Source organism: Podarcis bocagei (assembly GCF_964188305.1).
Source record: "Podarcis bocagei genome assembly, chromosome: 2".
Taxonomy (NCBI): domain Eukaryota; kingdom Metazoa; phylum Chordata; class Lepidosauria; order Squamata; family Lacertidae; genus Podarcis; species Podarcis bocagei.
Window position 1 is genome coordinate 117,097,926 of NC_138126.1, and position 21,933 is coordinate 117,119,858.

The following is a 21,933-nucleotide window of genomic DNA, read 5'->3' on the forward strand; positions in this document are numbered from 1 at the left end:
CCTATCCCTTCAATACACTTTCATTTGTTGTAGTTAAGCTGTTCATCATATATGGCAGTGGAAGCAGGCTTGATATTGACAAGCGAAGCTTCAAAAGAATCAAAAGAACCAAAAGCAGGAGAAAGGAAGTGGGGCAGCTTACCTTGAAGCATTTGGGGTTCCCAGCCCTGCATGACCAGAGCTTCACAGTAGAGTTTCAGAAAGGGAGCGCACGATTCATGGACTGCCGATCAGCGTGGCAGTCAGAGGATAAATGAGCACTACTCACAAACTAGTTGCTTCTCGAAGAAAGCCACTCCCTACATCAGTAGGAGTTGTACGGCAGATTGGAGAATTCATGCTGAAGGGCGGGGTGTAAAGGAAATTTATGACCTAGTCTAGGAACACTGAATCATTCCTCTGCCCCTAAAATGGGTTATCATTTTGTTCTTTCATATCATGCCTGACACGAGGGCTCAACACCATAACAACCCTCCCTCTCCAGCCCTGGAGAACTAGGTAATGAAGTAAAAATGAATGTATGCTACCAAGTGTATGGCAAATAGCAAGTATGGGAGAGGGGGAGTTCATTGTGATTGTGGGGAAAGTTAGTCCTTTCTTCTCCTGTCATGGTATACACACAAAAGTTAGGGCTACCAGCAGATTCGGGGGGGGGGGGGCTTGTTGGGACTGCAACACTTGATGAAAGGTTTTGGGTTTTTTTTAAAAAAAACCAAAAAACTCCCCACAGCCCATATTGAATCTGGAGGACAAGCCCATTAGTAACTCTATGCAACAGTAAATGTTTCATTTAACATCTAGTTTGGCCCTTCACATTCTGTGACAGGGGTGGCTAAACAATGGTCCTGCAGATGTTGCAAAACTACAACTTCTATTAATCCTAGCCACCGTGGTCATTGATCAGGGATGATGGCTGTTGCAGCTCAACAATATCCAAAGGTCCACAGCTTTCCTATCACTGCTCTAGGATCATCAGAGTTGTATGTTTACTACCATCACCATTAATAGGATTCCCCTTGTTGATTTTATGTTGCTACATATGACTCCTGCTTCAAGGCTAAATTATGCTATCAAAGATATAAGGGGCTTGTTTCCTTTCTCTATCTTCCTCCATGGACCTGTGATCATTTCTTTTAAAAATTAACATTGACAGGGTAGGATACTCTATCTCAGTCTGCACTCCTTTGCTTTCCCAAAGTGAAGTTTTCATGGTTGGATTTCTCTATTCCCCCACCCCATTCACCAATTTCCCCCCATATTTATTTATAATTTCACCCCCAAAGAGCTAGAATACTGAGAAGGGCCAGGTGCAGTGGTGTTTTAACCGGATAATAGATGTACACATACACAGTCCAGACCACAGCTGTCTGTATTTGGAGGTCGGTTATGACAGTAAGTCAGTCTTCTTGACGGCCTTTCTAAAAATGTATGTGCGGCATAGAAAGCCACATCCTGTTATCTTTTTAAAAAGTTAGGGAAGCCCCAACATTTATAAGCAGAAAATAAGCATTTTAAAAAAAATACAGTGGTACCCCGCAAGACGAATGCCTCGCAAGACGGAAAACCCGCAAGACGAAAGGGTTTTCTGTTTTGGAGGCGCTTCGCAAGACGAATTTCCCTATGGGCTTGCATCGCAAGACGAAAGCCCATAGGGAAATGCTGGCGGTCGGGAGCAAAGACTTTCGCCCACAGCCGGCCTTCAGAAGAGGACCTCTTCTGAAGGCCGGCGGGGGGCAAAAGTCTTTGCTCCCCCCCGCCTGCCTTCCCCCCCGCCTGCCCCAGGCGATCTTAAAATGCTGGCGGGCAGGAGCAAAGCGTTCGCTGCCGACCCCCAGCATTTTAAAACGCTGTTCCGAAGGGGGGGGCGGGAACAGCTGCCCCATCCGCCCCACTTCGGAACGCTGTTCCGAAGGGGGGAGGGGGGGCAGGAACAGCTGCCCCATCCGCCCCACTTCGGAACGATGTTCCGAAGGGGGGAGGGGGGCGGGAACAGCTGCCCCAGCCGCCCCACTTCGGAACGATGTTCCGAAGTGGGGAGGTGGGGCGGGAACAGCTGCCCCAGCCGCCCCACTTCGGAACGATGTTCCGAAGGGGGGAGGGGGGGCGGGAACTGCTGCCCCAGCCGCCCCCCTTCGGAACGATGTTCCGAAGGGGGGAGGTGGGGCGGGAACAGCTGCCCCAGCCGCCCCACTTCGGAACGATGTTCCGAAGGGGGGAGGTGGGGCGGGAACAGCTGCCCCAGCCGCCCCACTTCGGAACGATGTTCCGAAGGGGGGAGGTGGGGCGGGAACAGCTGCCCCATCCGCCCCACCTCGGAACGATGTTCCGAAGGGGGGAGGTGGGGCGGGAACAGCTGCCCCAGCCGCCCCACTTCGGAACGATGTTCCGAAGTGGGGAGGTGGGGCGGGAACAGCTGCCCCAGCCGCCCCACTTCGGAACGATGTTCCGAAGTGGGGAGGGGGGGGCGGGAACAGCTGCCCCAGCCGCCCCACTTCGGAACGATGTTCCAAAGGGGGGAGGGGGGGCGGGAACAGCTGCCCCATCCGCCCCACTTCGGAACGATGTTCCGAAGGGGGGAGGGGGGCGGGAACAGCTGCCCCATCCGCCCCACTTCGGAACGATGTTCCGAAGGGGGGAGGGGGGGCGGGAACAGCTGCCCCATCCGCCCCACTTCGGAACGATGTTCCAAGGGGGGAGGGGGGGCGGGAACAGCTGCCCCAGCCGCCCCCCTTCGGAACGATGTTCCGAAGGGGGGAGGGGGGCGGGAACTGCTGCCCCAGCAGCCCCCCTTCGGAACGATGTTCCGAAGGGGGGAGGTGGGGCGGGAACAGCTGCCCCATCCGCCCCCCTTCGGAACGATGTTCCGAAGTGGGGAGGTGGGGCGGGAACTGCTGCCCCAGCCGCCCCACTTCGGAACGATGTTCCGAAGGGGGGAGGTGGGGCGGGAACAGCTGCCCCATCCGCCCCACTTCGGAACCCTGTTCCGAAGTGGGGAGGTGGGGCGGGAACAGCTGCCCCAGCCGCCCCACTTCGGAACGATGTTCCGAAGGGGGGAGGGGGGCGGGAACAGCTGCCCCAGCTGCCGGGCTTCGTAGCGCTGCTGCGAAGCCGGGCGGGGGGGTGGGAACACCTTCTGAAGGCGGGCAGGGGGCGAAAGTCTTTGCTCCCCCCTGCCTGCCTTCCCAGGGGCTTTTAAATCGCCCCGGACAGCGGAGAAGTCCTCCGCTGTCCGGGGCGATTTTAAAATGCCGCCCGCCAAATCCCCGGACCTGGCCTGAAGGTGGTTTCCCTAGGAACGCATTAATTGATTTTCAATGCATTCCTATGGGAAACCGTGCATCGCAAGACGAAAAACCCGCAAGACGAAGAGAATTGCGGAACGAATTAATTTCGTCTTGCGAGGCACCACTGTAGAGAAAAACAACAAAGACTATGCTAGAAATGCCACTACTCCCAAAATAAAGCAATAATGGAGCTATGCATTTATATTATGGTAGCAGGGAATGACCAGCAATTACAAGAATTCCTGAATATCAGTTGGTAGATTGTGCGGGAACTAGCCAACTTTAGGGGTGGACACCAGGCAAGAATGGGTCAGCTGGTTTACAGTCAAATCTCGGTTCCCGAATGCCTCCATTTTGGAATGTTTTGGTTCCTGAACACTGAAAACCCAGAAGTAAATGCTCTGGTTTCCAAACGTTTTTCAGAAGCCGAATGTCCGCTGCGGCTTCCGCTTGAATGAAGGAAGCTCTTGCAACCAATCGGAAGCCGCACCTCGGTTGTTGAACATTTCGGAAGCCGGACGGGCTTCTGGACCAGATTACGTTCGAGAACCAAGATTTAACTGTACTTGGTTTGGGAGCAAAACCCTTAACATTTATCAGTTATTTGACCCCACATAGCATCTAGAGAGCTTCGCATGTAATTAATTCAGGAACCTTTACAGGCGTATTGAGTAGGTCAGTATTATTTTCTACATATAGCAGATAGATTGCTGAAGAATTAAGCTGGGCCTTATGTTAATTGCATCTTTGAAACTTGTGCTTGAGACCCTCCTCTTTCTTTTAACTCTATGAGCCCCCACCCCCAGGGCCCCCAAACAAGAATGGAACCACAGCACAGAGCAAATGTGATAGTGGTGGTGGTGTTTTTTAGCTGTTAAAAATAGCTGTGGAGATGATATTTAGCAGGAAAACGTCAAACACACCAGAGATCCAATCCATATCAGAAGATTACACAGCCGGGTTGTTTAAAAAAATGAGAAAGGTAATTCCCAGAACAGAATTCAAAGGCATGGCAAAAGACATGTCTAGGTTTAACTCCAAAGTCACCTAGCAAATTTATGTAAGAGGTGAGATTTGAAGCAGTTTTTCTGGATCACAACACAATCTTATAGCCACTGTGCTGTATAAACTTTTGCTGTAATGCCTATCATAAGGTCCATGACAAACAGGAGCTCCCTATCCCTTCACTGAATAGACAAAATGGCTACAATGCCAGCAGCTTGTACATATTCATGGCACCCTTTTGAAGACACACCTATGACGGCACTGAAAACTTGGGTTAGCTTGGCCTCGCCTATACTTGCCACACAAATCCTGTTGAGAGAAGCTCAATCTCAAAACTGCTGCAACTCAAGTAAGTGTGGTTTAGGACTCCCATGCAAACTGTCTTAAAAGACAGCGTACCAAGAGGCAAGATTTCCTAGATTAGATGGATGTTTAAAATCCAGGGTTATCAAGTGACCAGGAGATGTACCTCATTTCAACACATCAGTACTGTATTAGAGCATTCCAGGTCTACATGAGTAAAATGAAGTGTCTGGGAAAGGAACATGCTGGATCATGTCACAGAACTGTACTTATCATAAGCAGGCCTCACCTATGAACGAGGAAATTACCTTACAGACTGTACTGCATGCAAGCACATTATAATTACAGAGATAGCATCACCAAAGTGTCCTTCCTGACTTGGTAGAGCTGTCCATAGAGATTTGATGCTTCCCACTTCTCTCTCTCACTTAATGCACCTTACTTCTCAGGGTTTGGGTTTTCTTTATGTTCTTTAACCTTAGGAAACTGTCCCATTTAGGGGCATCAGGGCTGCTAGATACTACTGTAAGCCAACTACCATGTCGGAGATACATGAGAGAAAGCAAAGGGAAGCAGCGTATTACAGAAGAACTTAACACACGTGATATGCAAAGCACCACAACTTTTTCCTTATGAGAAGATCTGAAGGTGTTATTGACATCAGTTTGTCTCAGATATGGCTGAAATAAGAAGTCATGTTGGTTAAGGGACTGATGTTGAAAACCGGAACTCTGTGTCAGTTTCTGTGTAATGCCTGTGTCTGTCTCATCTCTCTAGTTAAGGAAATACATCAAGCAGCAGCATCACTTTCTTAGCTTTCCCATATAGTTTACCCCAGTGGCAGCTGTGAGGGTTTGATTAGCTGCTTGTGCGTGAAAACGTGCTCCCTCAGAGTTTGTGCGCCCCCACAAACCTCCGTGTGTGACGGAGCTCCTCAGACATGTCTGCTCTAGTCACTAGTAGTGTCCGACAGTGGCTGTCTGCGGAAGCGTTTCCAACAAAGAAGTTCCTTAACGGAAACGCGTCTCCTGGACTCACGGCGTGACAGTTTCCTGCGAGGTATGGGTCTCCCTATGGGAGACTCCGATACCTCCCCACTGTTTTCGCTGGAAGCCTCCCTGAGCCCTCCCTCCTGCTCGCATTCCCTCAGAGACCCACTCCTCCCCCTGCTGGTCCCTGCTTCAGCAGTTGAGTCTCTTTCATCCTGCCTGAGTCCCTCCACCACCTGATGCTCTGATGGCAGTTCCCTGACATCCACCTCCCCTCCAGGGCCCCCCTCACCCCCTCCCAATTCCTCCCCCCTGGGAGGTGAAGGGCTAAAACCCCGAAACGAATCTTCCTCATCTTCTGACGTCTCGAACAATTCTCTCCATCGATCGTCGTCCTGGCCAGCTGAATCCTCCTCCTCTTCCGAATCTGGGAACCCCTCCAACTCCTCTTCCTCGTCGGTGGTGGCAAAGTATTCCCTTCGGAACCTCGCTACAGGCTGAGGTTTACGTGGGAACCTCTGATGAAAAGTCTCTATTAAAACCTCGTCATTGACATCCTCTGCCCTAACCCAGGTGTTTTCCGACTCCGGTTCCCCTTCCCACATTACCAAATACTCTACTTGATCTCCCTTCCACCTGGAATCGAGGATCTCCGCTACATGGTAGCTGTGTTCCTTCTCCTCCATTGCTGGTCCCCTAGTGACCCTCCCCTCACTGTCTCCTCTATACGGTGACAGCAACGACCTGTGAAAAACTGGGTGCAGCTTCATGTGGTTCGGTAACCGGAGCCTGAAAGCCACTGGATTGACCTGCTGTATGACTTCAAACGGACCCAGCCTTTTGGGTCTTAATTTCTTACAACCTCCTTTGAATGGCAACCCTTGGGTTGACAGCCACACCTGGTCCCCCACCCTGATGCTTTCACCTTCCCTTCTGTTTTTGTCTGCTTGCCTCTTATATTCCTCCTTAGCCCTGTTTAAGTTGAGTTGGAGCTGGCGATGGATCGCTTCCATTTCTTCCACGAACTGTTCTGCAGCTGGAACGCTCCAGTTCTCCCCCTCCCCCCCTGGGAAGGCTCTGGGATGGCACCCGTGATTAGCCAAAAAGGGGCTCATCCCCGTGGACACGTTCTCTGCATTGTTGTAGGCAAATTCTGCCAACGCCAGCTTCTCCACCCAATCATTCTCTCTGTCATTAACATAACACCTCAAATATTGTTGGAGAACCCCATTTGCTCTTTCCGCCTGCCCGTTGGTTTCAGGATGACGGGCCGTCGAGAAATTAACCTCTACATGCAGTAAGCTCATGAGCTTCCTCCAGAACCTGGAAGTAAATTGTTTCCCTCGGTCTGAAACCACCCTCAAGGGGGCGCCATGCAACCTAAACACATTCTCTACAAACAATTTGGCGGTTTCTTCTGCTGTAACCGCATGTGAGCAGGCTATGAAGTGGGCCATTTTAGTTAACAGGTCTACTACAACCATGATGGCTGTTTTCCCTCTAGACCTTGGCAGATCAGTCATGAAATCTATTGCCACTGCTTCCCACGGTCTCTCAGGTGTGGGCAGTGGTTCTAATAAACCAGCCGGCGCCTGCCTCTCCCCCTTGGCTCTTTGGCATTGTTCACACCCTCTCACATACTCCCGCACATCTTCCCTGACCTTGGGCCACCAAAATTCCCTGGTAACCAGCCACATGGTTTTGTGTTGCCCAAAGTGCCCTGCTGTGGGGCTATCGTGCAGCTGCTTGAGTACTTTCTCCCTCAATTCCCCTTCAGGTATATATAACGCTCCCTTATAATACAATGCCCCATTTCTCTCCTCAAAACCACCGGGTTTGTCTTCCTCCCCTCTGAGATCCCTGAGTTTCCCCTGGGCGTATGCATCCTGCACCGTACCCTCTACCAATTCCCTTTGCCCCACCAAAGTCGCCCCACACACCCAGCGGTCCTCTGGAATGATATGGGTTTCTTCGGGTGCTCCCTCCCCCTCCAAATATTCAGGCTTGCGTGAGAGAGCGTCCGCCCTAACATTCTCTGGGCCTGGCACATAACAAATCTCAAAGTTAAATTTGGAGAACTCTTGGGCCCATCTCAACTGCCTTTGGTTGAGCACTCGCGCCGTTCTCCAGTACTCTAGATTTTTATGGTCCGTGCACACTTGCACTTTATGTTGTGCACCAACTAGCAGATGCCTCCATCTCCGGAACGCCTCATGAATAGCAAGCAGTTCTCGGTCGTACACCGTGTAGTTCCTCTCGGATTTGTTCAGCTTCCGCGAGAAGAAGGCACACGGACGCCACTCCGACTCCTCCTTCCCCGGCTGCAGAAGAAGCACCGCCCCTATGGCTCTGTCAGATGCGTCTGTTTCAACCCTTAGCTTCTTTCGTAAATCCACATGCAGAAGTTGTTCTTCAGAGGCGAAGGCCCTTTTCAGTTCCTCAAACGCTCGCCCCGCCTCCGCCGTCCATACAAACTTCTTCTTACTGCTGAGACAGTCAGTGATGGGCGCCGTCAGATGGGCGAAGTTGCGGATGAACTTACGATAAAAGTTTCCAAACCCTAGGAACCTCTGCACATCCTTCTTGGTTTTGGGTGTTTTCCATTCCAGCACTGCCTGTACCTTGCCGGGATCCATGGCCAATCCCTTGTCTGACAGGCGGTACCCCAGGAATTCCACCTCCTTGGTATGGAACCGACACTTCTCCAGTTTGACCCACAGCCTGTTGGCTTGCAGTCTGCTCAACACTTCTCTGACGTCTCTCACATGTTGCTCCTCATTCTCAGAATACACCAACACATCATCTAGAAAGGCAACGCAATTCTTGTAGAGCAAAGGGCCCAGCACGTGGTTCATAAAAGATTGAAAACACGCGGAGCCTGCTTGTAATCCAAATGGCATAACGAGGTATTCAAACGCCCCCAAAGGGGTAAACATGGTGGTTTTCCATTCATCCCCTTTCCTTATGCGTATCAGGTTGTACGCCCCCCTTAGATCCAGCTTTGTGAAAATCTTTCCCTTCCTCACCATGGTCAAAATATCATCAATTCTGGGCATAGGGAACGCCACCGGTTCAGTCACTGCATTCAGCCGCCTAAAATCACATACAAGTCTCGGCTTGTCCGCATTTTTTTTGTCCACAAAGAACACTGGGCTCCCCCCTGCTGCTTTGGACTCTCTGATGAAGCCTCTCTTCAGGTTCTTGTCAATGAACCCTCGCAACTCCTGCATCTCCCTGTCTGACATGGCATACAACTTGCCCACGGGAAGCTGTGCTCCAGGGAGTAAATTGATCTGACAATCAAAGGGTCTATGAGGTGGTAGTTGGTCAGCTTCCTTCTCGCTGAACACGTCGCTGAGATCTGCATACTGTGGTGGTACCTTCACCTTTCCCATTACTTCAGTCCCTGCTAGGGTGGCTTGGGCCCCTACTGAACCCTTCTCCCCTTTGCAGTGTTCTAGGCAATGTGCTGAACCAAAGGACACCACTCTTTGATGCCAGCCAACCAGCGGATCATGTAGAGCTAGCCAGCTCATTCCCAAAATAATGGGAGCGCCTCCCAGGGTGGCCACATTAAACGCTATCAGTTCTGTGTGCCTTGCCACCCTCATTATCATTGGGACAGTCTGCAAGCGGACTCCTCCTCCCAACAACTCCCTGCCATCAATCGTGGTCACCTGCAGGGGGTTGCTTAAAGGGATGGTCTGTATCTGGTGTTCAGCAACAAACTCCTTGCTCATAAAATTGCAGGAGCTGCCTGAGTCCAATAGCGCCTTTATTTTTAGGGGGTGCCCATTCTGCAGCTCTAGCGACACTTCAATCACTAGAGCAGGTCGAGGAGCTTCTGGCACGGGCACTTTCACTGCTCTTTGGCCTGGCTGCAGTGCCCCAATTGTGGCAACCAGGCGTTGGCTTTTACCTGCTCCGCTCCCCCTTCTTCTCCCCCCTCAACAGCTCCCACCATCCCTTGCCATTCCTTCCTCTGGGGGCAGACTCTGGCAAAGTGGCCTGGCTGTTGGCAGAGATAGCATTTCCGGGGGCCCTTTCCCTCCTTCTTAGCTCCCTCGCTGGTTTTTGAAAATGCGCGCGCGCGCGCTGTTCCGATTTCCATCGGCTCTGCCGGCGGGAAAGCTGGCTCAGGAATGTCTGGAATGCGGAACTCCTTCCAACGTTCCCCTCTCCCTTCCCGCCTCTCCAAGGCTCTTGCCTCCTGCCGCGCTCCTATGGTCAGCGCAGATTTGGTCAGCTGATCCATAGACTCCGCCCTGGGGCTCCGTGCCAGCTCGTCTTTCACCCCCGAAGAAAGACCTTCTTCAAATAGCATTTGAACGGGTGCCGCCGATAAATCCCAACTCAGTCTGTGAATCAGCATGGTAAACTCAGTCCAATATTCACGGACAGATCGACTCCCCTGCTTACAAGCCATTAGCTGTCTGCGCACCACCCCTTCCTCAATATCGCTGGAAAACATGATATCCATTGCACGAAAGAACTTCATTGTGTCCTTTAGTATGTCATTGTGCGTTGCCATTAGGGGTCGCACCCAGTCTCTAGCCCCTTTCTCAAGATGCCCAATTACAAAAGCAACTCGCGATTCCTCATCAGGGAACTCATCGAACTGCACATTAAGGGCATATTGCATCTCTGTCCTAAAAGCATGGTAGTCCTTGGGGTCCCCCCCAAATTTCTGCACCAATCCTGGTACCTTTCTGGGGAATTGAGTGGCTCTCCCCTTCTTGTCTGCATCCTGAGCCCTTCTCTCCTCCAGCCTCGCCGTCTGCAGGGCCAGTTGAACCTCCAACGCTCGGTATCTATCTTCCAAGCTTGGACCAGCTCCAGCCCCTGCTCCTCCGGTTCCGGTTGGTTCGCTCATGATGCCTTCTCTTGCACAGGCAGCGTACAAAGACTGTCGGACTGCTGTGAGGGTTTGATTAGCTGCTTGTGCGTGAAAACGTGCTCCCTCAGAGTTTGTGCGCCCCCACAAACCTCCGTGTGTGACGGAGCTCCTCAGACATGTCTGCTCTAGTCACTAGTAGTGTCCGACAGTGGCTGTCTGCGGAAGCGTTTCCAACAAAGAAGTTCCTTAACGGAAACGCGTCTCCTGGACTCACGGCGTGACAGTTTCCTGCGAGGTATGGGTCTCCCTATGGGAGACTCCGATACCTCCCCACTGTTTTCGCTGGAAGCCTCCCTGAGCCCTCCCTCCTGCTCGCATTCCCTCAGAGACCCACTCCTCCCCCTGCTGGTCCCTGCTTCAGCAGTTGAGTCTCTTTCATCCTGCCTGAGTCCCTCCACCACCTGATGCTCTGATGGCAGTTCCCTGACATCCGCCAATAAAAAGTGAAGCGGAAGCAATGAAATTTATGGCATGACATCAGTGTCCCATGTTTCCTTAACTACATGCCTTACAGGGAAGAGGAGGGGGGAGACAATATGAAGATGCTGTTTTCAGCAGAAACACTTTAATCACCATTCCGACTTTATTCCACCCAAATAACTCAATAAACACCGGCATACACACTTTTAAAAAACACCCTTTCCCCCCCTCCATGTACATGCCCTTTCACATTAAGTTCAGTTTCACATTATAAGCTGAAGTCACCATAAGGTCACTACAAAGCAATTCCCATTCTGAAAAAAAAATGATAACATGTTCACATCTGGGAAACATTCACAGCACCAACAATTCAGGAGCAGCCTAGGATGTACTTGACAATTTCCTAAGTGACTATGTATATAACGTTTTTACTGGAACTGACCAAAGCACTCCTTTTACCTTTGTATTGCATTGTTTGATATTTGAAAAATGAATTTATTTCTTTTTTTAACGAAACCGTGCATATAAACTCCTCCTAGGGTGATCTTCAGTACAGGAAGGCTCGTAAGACTTCAAGACAAAGTTGGAAGTGGCCTTTAGATGTGCTGTGATAACAACTTCCCTTGGGATGCAGCTCACTATGCAACAGTTCCACCTGGATACCAATTACATGCATGCACAGCCATACCTGAAGACAGCTTCCTACTGAATATGTTTGTCTTGCTATTGGGATTGTAGCTCCATTTGTGTTTCTCAAGCTGGTCTCTGACTGTAATAAATTTCATGTTTTAATCCCAGCAAGCATTTGCAGCAGGGGTCGGCAAACTTTTTCAGCAGGGGCCGGTCCACTGTCCCTCAGACCTTGTGGGGGGCCAGACTATATGGGGGGGGGGAGGAATGAACAAATTCCTATGCCCCACAAATAACCCAGAGATGCATTTTAAATAAAAGTACACATTCGTAAAAACACCAGGCAGGCCCCACAAATCACCCAGAGATGCTTTTTAAATAAAAGGACACATGCTACTCATATAAAAACACGCTGATTCCCGGACAGTCCGCAGGCCGGATTTAGAAGGCGATTGGGCCAGATCCAGCCCCTGGGCCTTAGTTTGCCTACCCATGATTTACATGTTGTAAATCTAGCAGACTCCTTTCCTGCCACTAGGTGTAAAGCCAACAAGCATCCTAAAGCTAAAAGTCAATTCACCTTTCGAAAAGAAACACACTACATAATGAGGGGGAAACATACTGGCTTCAGAAATGTTAGGAACATATAACACATTCCCCTCTTGTTATTAGGCCGCTCCAGAAAAAGGAGTGTGGCCTGGGAGGAGGCTGATTTCTGCTTGGACCTGCACCAAATACTTTGCCAAAGAAGGTAACACTTTTCTGACTTCACATGGTGTCAGGACAGGTTAAGGACACTGTGCTTTATAAAATCACCCTTCAGATTGGCTACTACACCAAAGTGGCCAGTATAGTTATGAGAGAAAATGAAACTGGACATATTCTAATCTCGCTCAGGACAGCTCTCTGTGTAGGGCCACATTCTGCAAAACCCACAAAATATGGGACTGGATGCAGAATTCAGATTCTTAAGAGTATCAGCTCACATTTATTTATTCTTAAACTTTCCAGTCCTTAGAGATGTGTAGATATGCTTAGAGAAAATGTATGGACAATGCCAACTAAAATCTCAGAAGCCAGAGAGATGCCAAACTGAGACTGCAATCCTAGTCACACTTACATGGAAATAAACTAATTGAATGCAGTGGTACTTACTTCCCAGTAAATATGAGTAGCATTGCACCAGAGACTGGGGCATGGTTGTATTGCCTTTTGCTTTCTACCTTTTTTATATTGCCCTGCATTGTGCTTTGCCTGTCAATGGTCTGAAAATGAGAATTATGCACAATAAAATAAATTATGCAGATTTACATAATTTATACAGCCTGTACAGTTTAGTTTCCCCCACAAGTGCAGTATTTCTCCTGAATGGAGATTGTTAATTTGTTTAGCAGAGAGTACATACAGCTCTGGCAGTGGCATATTCTACAACTAATAATGTTTTGTAGTTGATACTGACTGGACCCAAGGAGCACAACACAATAATAATAATAATAATAATAATAATAAATTTTATTTATATCCCGCCCTCCCCAGCCAAAGCCGGGCTCAGGGCGGCTAACAACACTAAAATAGTGCAACATTATAAAACATCAAAGAATTAATTAAAATCAAAATTGATGGCAACCATAAACTAAAGTATTGTAAAGATTGCCAAAGGAGGGAGTCAGGCTGCGCCCTGACCAAAGGCCTGGTGGAACAGCTCTGTCTTGCAGGCCCTGCGGAAAGATGTCAAGTCCTGGAGGGCCCTTGTCTCTTGTGACAGAGCGTTCCACCAGGTTGGAGCCACAGCCGAAAAAGCCCTGGCTCTAGTTGAGGGAAATACTGGTTTTATTTTTATTTTATTTCTCTATTTCAGGTGAGGCATCCCAGAGTGGTTGCCAACACTACATTTCAGATGCTGGCTGAGAGGAAAGCAGAAACATGAAACCTGTCTCATTCTTAACTGAACTGGAAGGGAAAACAAAGAAGGGGGGGGAATCAATACTGTGCACACAAGGTTAAAGACATTAGCTTGTTAAAAACAAACCAGAAAATACAAAGCATTTCTCACTGTTAGTATTACTGGGTGCTAAAGTTACAGGGAGGAGAAAAGGAACCACAAAGGGAGAATACGCTCAGAAGGAAAACAGCAGCCAATATCACAAAAGTAGCAAACAAAATTAGCAAAACATTTTTAAAATGCTTATCGTCATGTGTTGCAAACCATTAACAGGTCTCAAATAAAGCTGTTGGAGCAACAGGTGCAGCAGAGATGCCTATCCTGCTTCATGGAAGAACATGCACCCAAGAAGCCCCAAAACTCACTTTTCATGGGCACATTGAGAGAACACTCTCCAAGGCAATGTGGTTCTCCTCCTATAGAGAAGACAACTAGGACTACTGCTTCCTCTGCAGTCATTGGGGATTTACAAGGCATTGCAATCCCAAACCAAAACAACAGGATACCAGCCACATGACTCACACTGTACTTAACACAAATGTTAACGGTACAGCGCTGCATCCTAAGTAAGGTCTACAGAAGTACTTAACAATGTCCAGCTTTTGCTCATGTGAATGTGCCTACTAAACAGGTTTAAAAGGTAAAGGTAAAGGGACCCCTGACCGTTAGGTCCAGTCATGACCGACACTGGGGTTGCAGCGCTCATCTCACTATATTGGCCGAGGGAGCCGGTGTGCAGCTTCCAGGTCATGTGGCCAGCATGACTAAGCCGCTTCTGCCAAACCAGAGCAGCGCACGGAAACGCCGTTTACCTTCCCGCTGGAGCGGTACCTATTTATCTACTTGCACTTTGACGTGCTTTCGAACTGCTAGGTTGGCAGGAGCAGGGACAAAGCAACAGGAGCTCACCCCGTCGCGGGGATTCGAACCACCGACCTTCTGATCGGCAAGTCCTAGGCTCTGTGGTTTAACCCACAGTGCAAGAGGGCATAAATCCCATCCACTTTCATTACCCTTTCACTTAAGACATTTGAGTCTTTTGCTTACCACATACGACGTCTATTTAGCATTACCAAAACAGTCGGTTCTTTGCAGACTCCCAATGACCCCAGGCGCCAACTCAAGTCCTGCAATTCCCAATGAAGTAGAGAAGGATGTGGGGGAAGGGGGAATCTCTAATACAAAAGCACTTTGGGGTAGGGTGGGAGGTTCAGAGTGAGCTCAGCCTCTCTCTCTTGCTAATGCTTTTCTCTCAGCAAGTTGCTTTACGTCAGAGAGCCTCTTTGGGACAAAAACAGCTGGGGAAAATTGGGAAAAGTTTCAGCTCCGTTCCCCAGCTTCATACAAAATCTGTGATGAGTGAGTACTGAAACACAGGCCTGCTGCCATCATGTCTAACTAGGCTTCATATTTTGTGGACATGGGACCCAGTATTTTTTCCTCAATAGGGCACAAATTTCAGCTATCACAGCATGTATAAACAGAAATCCGGTCAAACACATATGAGAAGGACAGATAGACAGTCTGGGATTTAAAAAATATGTATGCTACAAGCAATTTTTTAATAGTTGGGGTGGTTGGGGAGAAGCACACAGGGCCTCAACCATGTTGATTTGGGTCCAATAATTCTAACAGAACTGGAAAAAGAAACCTATCTAGTCCCCATAAGATCAAGCAAATCACTTGTGATAAAAATATAAAGCAGCTGGGGATCCAGAGTTTCCTCACTCCCAAACTTCTGGATCTCCGGATAAGAGAACAGCTTAGAAGTTTTGTTGTTTTTTAACAATCCCATCACAGTCTAGCACCCCTTCTCCTTTTTAGAAATGAAATGAGAGGCAGGTGGCTGCTATCATAGCCTATTCAAAGTCCTAGCTGGGAACACCCACAAAGCAAACAAATTACCTCACCATGGAAAAAAAGGGAGGTAACTGGGGACAAAACTAGGTGAAAATATTCCTTTTAATCTGCGCAGAAGGAAGATGGAACGTAACCCACCATTTTTCTCCTGTAGTGGACATTGTGCTGGGTGGTCATCTCTATACCAGTACCACATCCCAGGCACTTCTTGGAGATACAGCCTGCTACCACAGGCCTACCACCCTCCATCTGGGGTGGGTGCTATTATATTGTCTCCTTTTATTATTTTTCATTTGGGCTATTTGTATCTCAACTAACAATTTTCAATGATAGATAAAAGTGGCATAGCTCAAAGCACCAGTGGAGTGGGGCCACACGGCCTCACAGTAAAAGATATTAGGCTTTGGGGGGGGGCAAGAAGTGGATATGACAGAGGTGTATAAAATTATGCATAGTGCAGAGAACGTAGATGTGCTCCTCCAACATCCTGCTACCATGCGCCACACAACATCGGCCCCCACAATCTCCTTCAGAAGTAGGCACCTCTGCAGTGCATTATTTAAAAGTTGTAGTGATAGCTGCAAGCTTGGACAGTTTGGTTTCTGTCAAGGCTGTCTACCCCTCCCAATTGGTGAAACATGCATGCACGCGCACACAATGAGTTTTTGGGTTATTTTTTGGTTTATTGGTTCAGTGGCAGGCACAGAGCTGCCTTTTATTGGATGGAAGGGGTTCTGAGCATCAACATTTGTTATGAAATGGGCATTTCTTTTAAGCCAAAATTGCTTAGCATCTGGTTGGCCAACATGGGAAGATGATGCTGAACTGGGTAAGCCTCTGATCCAGCAGGACCCCCCTGATGTCCTTAAATAGCTGGCTGCCACTGGACAAAAATCTATGCCATATTAATGTATTTTCATCTGCAACCATTTTTATAACATGACAAATTGAAGAAGGCAATTTATTCCTTGTGAAATTTAAATACATCATTGCCTACACTGATACCAAGAGGTGTTTAGTTCACACAGCAGAGGCCAGATACATGTTAAAGCATCTCCAAATAGGCATCAGTAACTGATAAATAACTAATCAGAAAAAGACCCTTATTGGTGGTTAAATCTAATGCAAACCTACTGTGCAAAATATTTATTGAGCTTGTACCATATGATTCCTCTTTCTCTTCCCCTCCCCCTCCAAATCTGCTCCAGAAGGTGACCCAATACTCCTGAGCAGATTTTGCAGGATGATTTTTTTTTGGAGGGGGGTGTTCCTGTTAGATTTCACCCAAAGTGGGTTTGCACCACTTTAACTATCATGGCTTCCTCAAAGAATCCTAGGAATTGTAGTTTGCTAGAGGTGCTGAAATTCCGTGGTAGAAATCTCCAGCTCTCCTTCCAGAGCTTCCTGGAAAAGGAAAGGGACTGTTTTATTTGACTGGCTTAAAACTGAAATATAGATACTCCTAATGTGAGTTAAAGAACAAATCGAGTGTACACTCAAACAGGATAGATTTTGAACCTATCACAAGCCAACAGCATGTGACTGTCAATGCGACAGTCCAAGAAGTACTAATATGTACTAAAATGCAAGGCATGCAGGTAACATTATTTGCACATGCACACACATCCCTACACAAACACATTTTCATAATAAATTAGTATTCTTGCTGGGCAATGCTGAGAAAGTACTGCAGTGATCTGCAGCTTCAAAGCGTATCAGATTTAGATGCTGCATAAACAATGCAGGATTTCCTAAAAACATAGAACAGTATAGGTTGAACCGTGTAGAAATAGTTGAGTTTTTTTAAGCCTAGGGTAAAATGACACACGCTGCAGAAAATATAAAAATGTCTTCCCAGCAGTTACAAGCGCCAGTAAATTCAGCAATTTACAATTCTCTCAAAAGGGCATAAGAGGACATTCTCTGTCATTTCTTCATATCATCAACATTCACCAAAACTTAACAGCAGACGTAATAACAAGGTATACTCTTACATTTTTTTATGAACTTCCCTAGAAACTGGACTAAAATCCCCTCCAGAAATTTTGTGTGCTACAAAGTGACATATCAAAGTAGCTAAGAGTGACCTTTAAAGGCCTGAAGCCTCCAAGGGGGTTAGTACCTTTATGGAAGCCTGTTGTGGTAAGTACATTGATGAATAGGGTCCTAAACTAAGACTTAACATAACACAAATTTCCTACTAATTTCTTAATGAGTAAAAACCCCAAAGTGATCAATGAAAGGAACGGCAACGCCACTTTTAAAAGATTAATATGCTACTTCTTCTGAATTGTCTATTCATAGAACTTCTGCCAGAAAAACTTACTAATACAGTGTGTTTACAGATCAGAAAAAGGCTTGCTTAACAAAGCAGAGCAGAACAGGATTTTGGAATATTCTCCCATGGTTTTACTAATCATGATCCAGCATGTGGAGAATATGATTCTACATGTAAAGAGCAAATTAATTGTACAGAAATAGAGCTCGGTTTCTGAGTAACTCACATAGAAATACCTACGATATCTGATATATAAGGCTTTGAACTAAAAAATAAAAATCTTAAATTTGGCCCAGAAGCATATAGGCAGCATAATTAGCCAGTAATAGATGTTACTGTTGTACTAGTGATTACAAGTACTCCCAAACTACTGGTCTGCTCCTTCAGAGGAAGTGTAACCACATCCAGAACAGACAATTGACTAGTCTGTAGTGCAGGACAGGCAACTGACTAATCTCATTACTCCAGTTAGGTAGGTATATACCGTGAAGTAGAGATGTTATGGTATGAGGGCATCTAGACCATATTCTCACCATACACTATATGACATTTCAAGTGCTCATCTCTTAAGTTTCTGTGGCCAAGATTCAAACAACCATTCATTTTTTTCAGTGTTTGCAAGTGCACTTTGTGTTTCCTTAAGCAGTCATATTATGAATGACAAAAAAGATGCAAAGGAGCAAAACAAAAGCAGTTTTTATGATATCATTGGTTATGTCTGCTGCTGAAAATCAAAAATTCTACTAGGCAAGTACAAGCCCTTGATCTAATCAATGTAGCTCTTTGGTTGCAAACCCAAGTAACTTATCCCCAGTAAGATAATTCACAAATAATTCCTCTTCTGAAATAACTCACAATGCATTCATGATGAAAAAGCAAAGGATGTACACAAAAGGGGCTGGCAACTGATTCCCCCCCCCTAAAAATGCCCTGTAGACATAATCCCTAATGTTACACCAGAAAGAGAGAATGTATACCCTGTAAAAATGACATCTCTTATTCCTCCCCCTATGCAGAGTCAGTCCTTTTCTCTCAACTTCAACACACAGTGTCTTCTGTTCTGCAAAAACCATCTATGGGCGTCATTTTCAAGAAAACTGAGGACAATAGCTTAACAGCCAGTGTGCAGAAAGCTCAACATGGAGACTAAAAAAAATGCAACCACAGAAAAGAAAAGAGGAAATGTGCCATTTATGGCTCAAACACAATTTAAGGTTTTGCTTTTAGCATAAACAGGAACTTTCTGTTAACTGATTACAGCTGCATGAAACAGCTTGCACAGGTCACATGGAAAATACATTATGCTCCCCCCACCCCTCATTGTTATCCGAGACTCCTCACCCACATGTACACCTCATAAAAAGCAGTTGATTTTTTCCTTGAAGGAGCTATTAAAACCCATAAGATGACAGGGAACTAAACAGAAGAGGAAACCATCTACAGAAACACATTAAAATTGGTACATTTACATGATATAAAGGGCAAGGGGGAAGGGGGTGAAGAGAGTGAGCATCAGGTCAGTCTCTTCCCTCGAACTGTAAGAAAGGCTTAGAGCTCTCTCTCACTCATACATAGAGCAAGCTACCCAAGGGCATTTGAAAAAGGGGAGATTTACTACTCCAAGACAGCTCTCGTAGCCCCTTTTCAAAGGACAGAGCCATGGAAATATTTCTAAACAAGTATTTTAAGCAAACACATATTTTTTTTCCCATACCTACTGAACTGTCAGGCTTGGTGGAAAGTAGCAAATCAGAAGAAGGCCAGATGACAGATAAGTGTGTAACAGAAGGGTGGGTGAGGGATTTTATATTACAATAAAGGATCCAGAGGGGACCTGATCCAGAAATGGAGAATCCAAGCCCCATCAGCTCAGTCACACTCTCCCCACACTTCAGTGATGCTCACTGACAGGCACACTGCTGAGGAGTCAGAAGGGATGCCCACCCTACCCCTAACGTGGGTATCATTTGCACAATGCATGCAGTATTTTAAACCAGTGTTTCCCAACCTTTTTTGGGCAAAGGCACACTTGTTTGATGAAAAAAATCTCGAGGCACACCACCATTACAGCCCCGTGACGTCAGCGCGCAGCGTCACACCGGGAGGGACGCACAAAAGTGTAAGTTTCAATTTTTTCCCTCCCCCTTGCCGGGGAACCTCCAAGCTTTGGGGGTGGGGGGGGGGGAGGCAGCAAAGCGAGGCAGGAAGGAGAGCGCGGCTTGGCTGGGTGAGCTTTGGCAGGGGCAGGGAATGAGAGCCGCGAGGCGGGCGCTGCGGACGGAGGCGCTGCCCGCCGAGCTCGCAGGCAGCCAGGCAGGCAGACGGCGAGAGCCCCGCGCTGGGCGGCCTCTCCTCGCCGCCGCCGCCCCGCCTCTCGCCGCCCGACTCGCCCGCCTCCCTCCAGGCAACATCTCGCGGCACACCAGGCAACATCTCGCGGCACACTAGTGTGCCGCGGAACAGTGGTTGGGAAACACTGTTTTAAACAACCAAGGAGAAGTACATAAAGTGCAGCAACAACCCATACATGCTATAAGGCTGAGCAACGGGCTACAGGGAACCCCCACAGCTCAATACAATGTTTAGCTTTGTGCATTTGCAGATGTCACCAAGACCAGCATCTACCACAAGCCAGGGAAGATTCAGAGACGCTTCTGCACCCCAACGGATTACAGTATGAGCAAGGTGGCAATGAGGTAGCGGCCTACCCATTTCCACTGACTAACAGTGGCAAAGGGACTGCAAAGAGAACTTAACAATGTAAGTGCTAAGGTGCAAGCTTCAACTCACAATGAAGTCACACAGGGGGCATGTGAGTGTGGATGGGGGGAAGGGAAGGGAATGAAGGAGGAGGAAATCTCTTGTGTGCCTTCGGAAAATTAATACAGACTAAGGGAAGGCAAAGGAGCAGAAGTAAATGAGCAAAAAATGGAAATCTCTCTCTCTCTCTCACACACACACACACACACACACAGAGAGAGAAATAAAGAAAAGGAGCAGAAAATGGGAAGCACAACAGTAAGAAACACCATAGACAGAATAATTGCCACATATAGGAAGGCCAAAGATATAGTTTGAGTTCCTCACTTGCAATTTTATAAATCATTTATTGTGTCAACACAAACAGAAGTTATTAATATTGCAGTTGTTGTATAAGGGATTATTATGATGACCAGAATGTATGGAAACTAGTAACATTTTGGAATGCAGAAATATAGCAAATAACCAAGCCATCAATTCTAGCACGTGGGGGGGGACCACCTTATCTAAATGATAAAATTCGATATTTGAACTACTGATAATAATAATAATAATAATTGTATTATAAACTGGTATTGCTACAACGAGGCTATTATTATTGGATTGTAGTTGAAAGCCAATAAAAAAAATGAAAAGCACACGCACGCACACACTTAAGAAGAATTAAGAAACCCAAAGGCTCGTTTGCACACTCTCTAACAGCTCCATGCTAACCCTAAACGAGGAAGAAAACGCCATTATCTAGAGAAGGGGGAAACGGGAGGTTGCAAAGAGCGCAGGATTAGGAAAAGGAGAGAAACGGCCCTCTTCTCCTTCCTCCTCCTCCGCCACCACCACCATCACTGCCCCCAAAACCGAAGGGGGGAAATGCCCTCTGCTAAGCCAAACAGGGGGCGATCGATGGAAAGGTGCCAGGAGTGAGAAGGGAAGGGAAGGGGAGAAGGGCTCCGATCCCCTTTCGCCCTCTCTCCGTTCCCGCCCTGGAAAGAAGAGGCTCACCTTCCGAGAGCTCCAGCTCCAGCTCGGCGAGCTGCTCGCGGACCTCCCGGGGCAAGCTGGCCGGCGGAGACACGGCGCCGTTACCGCCTGGCGGCTCAGCCATGATGGGGAGGGAAAAGTGGCCGACTCCGGCGGCGGCGGCGGCAGCAGCGGCGGCGGCTCCTCCTCCTTCCTCCCCTCAGCGCTGAGGGCTCCGGATCCCGCCGCGCCAAGCAACGGCGCCCGCCGCCATGGCCGTGATCCTCCTCCTCCTCCGCTCTCCTCCTCCTCCGAGCGCTTCGCCTCCGAGCGCCGCCGCCTCGTCCTCTTCCCCGCAGCCGAGCTGAGCCCCGGCTAGGTCACATGGGAAAGGCGGGAGGCGGGCAGGCCCAGCCCGGGCTCCGGCAGCAGCAGCAGCGGCGCCGCCACCGCGCGAACCGAACGAGCGCCGCCTCAGGCAGGGCTAGGCCTAGCCGTCGAAGGCGCCACGGCTAGCTAGGCCGCGGGCGACCTCCGCTGGCCGCCTCGGACAAACGCACGGCGTTCGCTCGGGCCATACTTCCCTTTTGAAGAAAGCGCTTAGCATT

General features: G+C 48.2%; 1 protein-coding gene across 3 annotated transcripts in view; it reads right to left on the reverse strand.

Annotated features, from left to right (window-relative positions):
• Nucleotides 1-21,779, reverse strand: part of DIP2B (disco interacting protein 2 homolog B) — a 196,378-nt gene extending 174,599 nt beyond the window's left edge. For 2 of the 3 annotated variants that reach the window (XM_081181251.1, XM_081181250.1), the window contains exon 1: nucleotides 21,368-21,779. In XM_081181251.1, the coding sequence (XP_081037377.1) occupies nucleotides 21,368-21,470 (103 nt within the window). In that variant the 5' untranslated portion in view covers nucleotides 21,471-21,779. The remainder of the gene's footprint in view (nucleotides 1-21,367) is intronic. The other variant, XM_081181252.1, reaches the window with a different exon arrangement.
• Between the last annotated feature and the right edge of the window lie 154 nt (nucleotides 21,780-21,933).